The following is an 8,202-nucleotide window of genomic DNA, read 5'->3' on the forward strand; positions in this document are numbered from 1 at the left end:
CAGTTAGCTTGCAAACTAATATTAGCATAACAGCTTGAGGATTATTGTTTTTCTGTGTTTTTCTTTCAGGAACGTATATATAATATATTATTGTAGCTAACTTCCTGTGTGTTGGCTTTAACTAGCATGTGAGCTAATGCTAATGTTCTGTCTAAAGAAAACCAGATAAAGTTAATTTAACGTTAATTAATACAAAGCTAAGAGTTAGCTAACTGTTATGAGCATGAATTGCTGAATTTTAATTGTTCTAAACTGGCACTTAGCTAGCAAGCTAACAAACATTAGCTCTTTATGCTACGCAGCTCTGAATGATAATTAAAGGAGAAAACATGTTAGCTTGCTAGCTAATGCTAGCATTGCATACAGGGGACACAGCTAGCTTTCTTCTGTTATTTAGCTGCAGCAGATTTAATGCGTCACCAACAGAACCGGTCCTGAAGCTTCTGTCCTCCGTCTCAAACATTGTCAGAGCAAAAAAAAAAAAAAAGTGTCCAAGAAAAACAAAACTATAAAAGAAATAAATCAGAGAGACGGACTCTGTGTGGAGCAGAGCGCCCCCGGTGGAGCAGCAGCTGTATTGCGTAGTGTGAGAGGTAACTGTGTAGCTTATCTGAGGCTGTGATGGGAGCTCTGCACCTCTCAGTGGAGCTTTCTGCTGATCCCATGGCCTTCCTCTGTTTAGCTGAACAGGTGCTGAGGTGAGGTCACCTGGTGGCCCCTGAGCAGCTCTGATTGGCTGGAGGAGGACGCAGGCTGCAGTCGAAAGCTTTGGGAGGAGCTAAAAGGACCCTGCTTCAAAATATTTAGTTCATTTTTACTTAAAACTTGTTTTCTATATTTCATTTTATCTTCAATGTCTTCAGAGTTTAGTGACTGAAGTGATTCAGCAGCAGCTCTACTTTCACGTCAATATCATTTATTTGTGTTTATATTAAGTCACAGGAAGTGAAGACATGTCAAATAAGTTGTTTCCAATTTCTTCTGCAACTATTTTGAACACGCGAGAAACATGATCTTCAGCGTCTTACTTCTGTGACGATGAACTGACTTTACTGACTAATAACTGATCTGCTGATCAATAAACTGAATGTCTGAAGACTTTACTGACTAATAACTGATCTGCTGATCAATACACTGAGCGGCAGATTAATCCATAACATGGTTTTGTTCCTGAAGCTTCATGAGGAAGTAGAGAAGCTCTGTCACACTGGAGCTGCTTTTAATCTTTGAATAATATAATATGCCGATGGGGCATTTTAAAGAGCACGCAGGATTATTATTATTAATATTATTATATAATTATTAACCTTGCTGCTCCAGATTGTCTCAAGGCAAATATGAAGGATCTGAACTGTTGAACTGGCACCGAGCAGTTTGGCAAAGTTCCATCAGACGGCGTATAAAAGTAGAAATTTGTAACGTAAAGCAGACGGAGGCAGACGAGGACCACGAGGACCAGCAGGTCCAGGAGGTCCACGAGGACCAGGAGGTCCACGAGGACCAGGAGGTCGGTCCACGAGGTCCACAAGGACCAGGAGGACCAGGAGGTCCACGAGGTCCTCTAGGACCAGGAGGACCAGGAGGTCCTCGAGGACCAGGAGGACCAGGAGGTCCTCGAGGACCAGGAGGACCAGGAGGTCCACAAGGTCCATGAGGCCCACGAGGACCAGGAGGACCAGGAGGACCACGAGGTCCATGAGGACCACGAGGGCCACGAGGGCCACGAGGGCCACGAGGGCCAGGAAGTCCAGGAGGTCTTGGTGCATGAGGACCAGGAGGTCCAGGAGGTCCAGGAGGTCCAGGAGGTCTTGGTGCATGAGGACCAGGAGGACCAGGAGGTCTTGGTGCATGAGGACCAGGAGGACCAGGAGGTCCAGGAGGTCTTGGTGCATGAGGACCAGGAGGACCAGGAGGTCTTGGTGCATGAGGACCAGGAGGACCAGGAGGTCCAGGAGGTCTTGGTGCATGAGGACCAGGAGGACCAGGAGGTCCAGGAGGTCTTGGTGCATGAGGACCAGGAGGACCAGGAGGTCCAGGAGGTCCACGAGGGCCATGAGGTCTTGGTGCATGAGGACCAGGAGGTCCAGGAGGTCTTGGTGCATGAGGACCAGGAGGACCAGGAGGTCTTGGTGCATGAGGACCAGGAGGACTAGGAGGACCAGGAGGTCCAGGAGGTCTTGGTGCATGAGGTTGTTGGAGTGTGTGGTTTCTTCTTGTAGCTCAGATCTGTCGGTTCGTGAAGGTAGATGCGGTTTAAAGCGGAGAGATCCTCTCCCGTCCGTTCTGGTCCACTTCTGCGGTCCGGCGTCCCGTTGGCTTCAGGTGCAACAGGATCAGAGCAGTGCCCCCCCCACCCCGATCTGGACCCTCCCTTCCTCGGGGTCAGTCGGGCCCTGTGGTGGAGACCGAGGCCTGGGGCCCCTCGTACGGGCCCCCGCTGCCCTCGAGCTCCTCCTGGCTTGGCGAGGCCTCGCGGCTCGGGCCCCCCCTGGAGGTGACGGAGGCGGTGGTGGTCTCGGGGGAGGCGCTGGGGGCCTCCTGGGGGGCGCAGCCCGGGTGGTTCTTGCGGAAGTGCTGGTTGAGGATGGCCTGGAAGGGGAAGCTCTTGCCGCACACGTGGCAGTGGAAGGGCTTGTTGCCGGTGTGCTTGCGGATGTGGTACTCCAGCTGGTCCTTGCGGGTGTACTTCTTGCCACAGATGCGGCAGACGAAGGGCGTGATGCCCATGTGCAGCCGCATATGGCGGTCCAGGCTGCCCTTCTGGTTGAAGGACTTGCAGCAGTAGATGCAGGTGAGCCGCGGGTTGTAGCGGTACCAGCGGTCCCCGACCTGCTCCCTCAGGTAGTCCTCGTAGCCCCCCATCTCAAACGCTGCGTGCTCCTCCCCCTGACGGGCAGAACCCAACGTTAGTACAAGACCAGAACCAGAACAGACTGGAGTTTAACCTCTGGATCAACACAGAGCTTCAGGAGTAGTCTGGTTCCAGACTCGTTAGTGGTTTGGTGTTGGCCCTGTTGGTGTTCTAGTGGTTACTGACAAGGTTCCTCAAGAGGTTCTAGTGGTTACTGACGAGGTTCCTCAAGAGGTTCTATCGGTTACTGACGAGGTTCCTTAAGAGGTTCTAGTGGTTTCTGACAAGGTTCTTTCAAAAGGTTCTATTGGTTACTGACAAGGTTCCTCAAGAGGTTCTAGTGGTTAATGACGAGGTTCTAGTGGTTACTGACAAGGTTCCTCAAGAGGTTCTAGTGGTTACTGACAAGGTTCCTCAAGAGGTTCTAGTGGTTAATGACGAGGTTCTAGTGGTTACTGACAAGGTTCCTCAAGAGGTTCTAGTGGTTACTGACAAGGTTCCTCAAGAGGTTCTAGTGGTAACTGACGAGGTTCTTTCAAAAGGTTCTATCGGTTACTGACAAGGTTCCTCAAGAGGTTCTATTGGCTACTGACAAGGTTCCTCAAGAGGTTCTATCGGTTACTGACGAGGTTCCTTAAGAGGTTCTAGTGGTTTCTGACGAGGTTCTTTCAAAAGGTTCTATTGGTTACTGACAAGGTTCCTCAAGAGGTTCTAGTGGTTAATGACGAGGTTCTAGTGGTTACTGACAAGGTTCCTCAAGAGGTTCTAGTGGTTACTGACGAGGTTCCTTAAGAGGTTCTAGTGGTTTCTGATGAGGTTCTTTCAAAAGGTTCTATTGGTTACTGACAAGGTTCCTCAAGAGGTTCTAGTGGTTAATGACGAGGTTCCTTAAGAGGTTCTAGTGGTTTCTGACGAGGTTCTTTCAAAAGGTTCTATTGGTTACTGACAAGGTTCCTCAAGAGGTTCTAGTGGTTAATGACGAGGTTCTAGTGGTTACTGACGAGGTTCCTCAAGAGGTTCTAGTGGTTTCTGACGAGGTTCTTTCAAAAGGTTCTATTGGTTACTGACAAGGTTCCTCAAGAGGTTCTAGTGGTTAATGACGAGGTTCTAGTGGTTACTTAAGAGGTTCCTCAAGAGGTTCTATCGGTTACTGACGAGGTTCCTTAAGAGGTTCTAGTGGTTTCTGACGAGGTTCTTTCAAAAGGTTTTATTGGTTACTGACAAGGTTCCTCAAGAGGTTCTAGTGGTTAATGACGAGGTTCTAGTGGTTACTGACAAGGTTCCTCAAGAGGTTCTAGTGGTTAATGACGAGGTTCTAGTGGTTACTGACAAGGTTCCTCAAGAGGTTCTAGTGGTTACTGACAAGGTTCCTCAAGAGGTTCTAGTGGTTAATGACGAGGTTCTAGTGGTTACTGACAAGGTTCCTCAAGAGGTTCTAGTGGTTACTGACAAGGTTCCTCAAGAGGTTCTAGTGGTTACTGACGAGGTTCTTTCAAAAGGTTCTATCGGTTACTGACAAGGTTCCTCAAGAGGTTCTATTGGCTACTGACAAGGTTCCTCAAGAGGTTCTATCGGTTACTGACGAGGTTCCTTAAGAGGTTCTAGTGGTTTCTGACGAGGTTCTTTCAAAAGGTTCTATTGGTTACTGACAAGGTTCCTCAAGAGGTTCTAGTGGTTAATGACGAGGTTCTAGTGGTTACTGACAAGGTTCCTCAAGAGGTTCTAGTGGTTACTGACGAGGTTCCTTAAGAGGTTCTAGTGGTTTCTGACGAGGTTCTTTCAAAAGGTTCTATTGGTTACTGACAAGGTTCCTCAAGAGGTTCTAGTGGTTAATGACGAGGTTCCTTAAGAGGTTCTAGTGGTTTCTGACGAGGTTCTTTCAAAAGGTTCTATTGGTTACTGACAAGGTTCCTCAAGAGGTTCTAGTGGTTAATGACGAGGTTCTAGTGGTTACTGACGAGGTTCCTCAAGAGGTTCTAGTGGTTTCTGACGAGGTTCTTTCAAAAGGTTCTATTGGTTACTGACAAGGTTCCTCAAGAGGTTCTAGTGGTTAATGACGAGGTTCTAGTGGTTACTTAAGAGGTTCCTCAAGAGGTTCTATCGGTTACTGACGAGGTTCCTTAAGAGGTTCTAGTGGTTTCTGACGAGGTTCTTTCAAAAGGTTCTATTGGTTACTGACAAGGTTCCTCAAGAGGTTCTAGTGGTTAATGACGAGGTTCTAGTGGTTACTGACAAGGTTCCTCAAGAGGTTCTAGTGGTTAATGACGAGGTTCTAGTGGTTACTGACAAGGTTCCTCAAGAGGTTCTAGTGGTTACTGACGAGGTTCTTTCAAAAGGTTCTATCGGTTACTGACAAGGTTCCTCAAAAGGTTCTATCGGTTACTGACAAGGTTCCTCAAGAGGTTCTATTGGCTACTGACAAGGTTCCTCAAGAGGTTCTAGTGGTTAATGACGAGGTTCTAGTGGTTACTGACAAGGTTCCTCAAGAGGTTCTATTGGCTACTGACAAGGTTCCTCAAGAGGTTCTAGTGGTTACTGACGAGGTTCTTTCAAAAGGTTTTATTGGCTACTGATAAGGTTCCTCAAGAAGTTCGAGTGGTAGTTGTAGTAGTACTACTAGTAGTAGTTGTAGTAGTACTAGTAGTAGTAGTAGTACTAATAGTAGTAGTAGTACTAGTAGTAGTACTAATAGTAGTTGTAGTAGTACTAATAGTAGTTGTAGTAGTACGAATAGTAGTAGTTGTAGTAGTACTAGTAGCAGTAGTAGTTGTAGTAGTACTAGTACTAGTAGTAGTAGCAGGGCTCTCAAGTTTTTAAGACAGGCAAGCGTGACATCTCTCTCTCCCCCCCGGACGGAGGCGCGGCCGGGATTACATTTCACACAGATGCAACAGATACGTTTTTCTGATTGGCTATTCGTGTAGCCCATTTATTTTTATTGATTGGCAGGGGATTCGGGGAGACGTGCTTGATTCCTCCATGGTGAGGGCAGCGACCAGGTCATGTTTGTGCGCTGCGGCACATTAAATAGCCTAGAGGTTTTTTTCAGCGTGAGAAATACGATGTGTGGCAGGAGGGCGTGACTTAAGACCGAAATGCGTGACAGTCACGCTCAATGCGTGACACTTGAGAGCCCTGTAGTAGTACTAGTAGTAGTACTAATAGTAGTTGTAGTCGTACTAATAGTAGTTGTAGTAGTACTAATAGTAGTTGTAGTAGTACCTGGGAGCTCGGCTGTCGCAGCTCGTCTGCTCTGCTAGGAGACTCGCTCTTTGCTCTCTGACGCTCTGCCAGGACGACCACACTGCCAGTGGGACTGAACCTGATACAAGAACACATGAGAACACATGAGAACACATGAGAACACATGAGAACACACAAGAGAACACACAACACAAGAGAACACACAACACAAGAGAACACACAACACAAGAGAACACACAACACAAGAGAACACACAACACAAGAGAACACACAACACAAGAGAACACACAAGAGAACACACAACACAAGAGAACACACAACACAAGAGAACACACAAGAGAACACACAAGAGAACACACAACACAAGAGAACACACAACACAAGAGAACACACAACACAAGAGAACACACAACACAAGAGAACACACAAGAGAACACACAACACAAGAGAACACACAAGAGAACACACAACACAAGAGAACACACAACACAAGAGAACACACAACACAAGAGAACACACAACACAAGAGAACACACAACACAAGAGAACACACAAGAGAACACACAACACAAGAGAACACACAACACAAGAGAACACACAAGAGAACACACAACACAAGAGAACACACAAGAGAACACACAACACAAGAGAACACACAAGAGAACACACAACACAAGAGAACACACAACACAAGAGAACACACAACACAAGAGAACACACAACACAAGAGAACACACAACACAAGAGAACACACAAGAGAACACACAACACAAGAGAACACACAACACCCGCGCCGTGCCCCACCTGTCCGTCTCGCTGAAGCTGGAGGACGGTTCTGCGCTGCGGTTCCCCAGCGGTCCGCCCGGCGCCGCCAGCAGGGTGCTGCGCCCCGAGGTGTCGATCATCACGGTGGAACCCTCCTCCTCCTCCTGCTGCTGCTGCTGCTGCTGCTGCTGCTGCTGCTGCTGCTCCCCGGCTCCGATCCAGTCCTCCATCCTCTCGGTCTTGATCCGGACGCGATCCATGCCGCCGCCGCCGCCGGCCTCCTCGGCGCTGCCGCTGCGCTCCGGCTCACTGCTGGTCTCCACGTACCACTGCCCGGCCCGGTTGATGCGCAGGATGGGTTCTCTGGGTTCTCTGCCCGCTCTGCCGGGGGCCCCCGGCAGAGCGGGCAGAGAACCCATCCCGCGCTCCGCGGCCGGCGGCGGGCTGGGCGTCTCCTCGGCGGGGCTGACGGCCTCGGCGCCGAGCAGCCGCAGACCGGCGTGGTGGGCGCCGGCTCGCACCGCGGCCTCCAGGGTCCTGCCGGTCCTGGACCCCCGGCCCGCCTCCTGGTCCGGGTCCAGGTCCGCCAGGCTGATCTTCAGGTGGATGCCCTCCAGGATCTGCGTGCAGCGGTCGATGATGTGCTGCATCTGCAGGAAGCTGGCGGCCGTCAGGTAGCTGATGATGTCGGCCAGCTGCAGCCGCAGCCGGCCCGTGTAGCAGAAGGACAGCAGCTGCTCGAACACCGACGGGCTGCGGATCACCGTGAGCGACACCGTGCTCATCTGGCCCAGAGACATGTGGTCCCGGAAGTAGGGCGAGCTGGCGGCCAGAACCACCTTGTGGGCCCGGAAGCTCTGGCCCTGCACGTTCACCACAATGTCGCACAGCCGGCCCTGAACCCGCAGCTGGTTCAAGTGGATCAGCACCGAGTTACTGAAGTCTGGGACGTCCAGCTGGACGCTGCCGGAGCGCTCCATGCCGCCACCTGGGGGCGCAGCAGGACATGGGTCAGAGGACATGGGTCAGAGGACATGGGTCAGAGGACATGGGTCAGAGGACATGGGTCAGAGGACATGGGGTTATTAGAAGAAGTACTCAGATCTTTTACTTCAAGTAGTAACAGGAGAGTTAGAAGAAGTAAAAGTACTATATATACACATAGTACTTTTACTATATATATATATATATATATATATATATATATATATATATATATATACATATACACACACATTATATCATAGTATTAACATTTGAATTACTTCACTTGATTAATAATCTGTAACTAGAGCGTCAGATGAATGCAGTATAAAGTACAACATGTACTCTATGTATGTGTCTACGTACTCTATGTCTATGTATGTGTAGCAGAAGTACTT

General features: G+C 49.2%; 1 protein-coding gene across 1 annotated transcript; it reads right to left on the bottom strand.

Annotated features, from left to right (window-relative positions):
- Positions 1–2,382: 2,382 nt before the first annotated feature.
- On the bottom strand, positions 2,383–7,803 carry zbtb37 (zinc finger and BTB domain containing 37; the record flags this gene model as incomplete). Its single annotated transcript, XM_079221034.1, has 3 exons — positions 6,860–7,803; positions 6,074–6,173; positions 2,383–2,886 (listed from the first exon to the last, which is right to left on the bottom strand). Exons 1-3 carry the CDS (start codon positions 7,798–7,800, stop codon positions 2,383–2,385), a joined length of 1,545 nt encoding a protein of 514 aa, XP_079077160.1. The 5' UTR covers positions 7,801–7,803.
- Between the last annotated feature and the right edge of the window lie 399 nt (positions 7,804–8,202).

Source organism: Taurulus bubalis, assembly GCF_910589615.1.
Source record: "Taurulus bubalis genome assembly, chromosome: 7".
Taxonomy (NCBI): Eukaryota; Metazoa; Chordata; class Actinopteri; order Perciformes; family Cottidae; genus Taurulus; species Taurulus bubalis.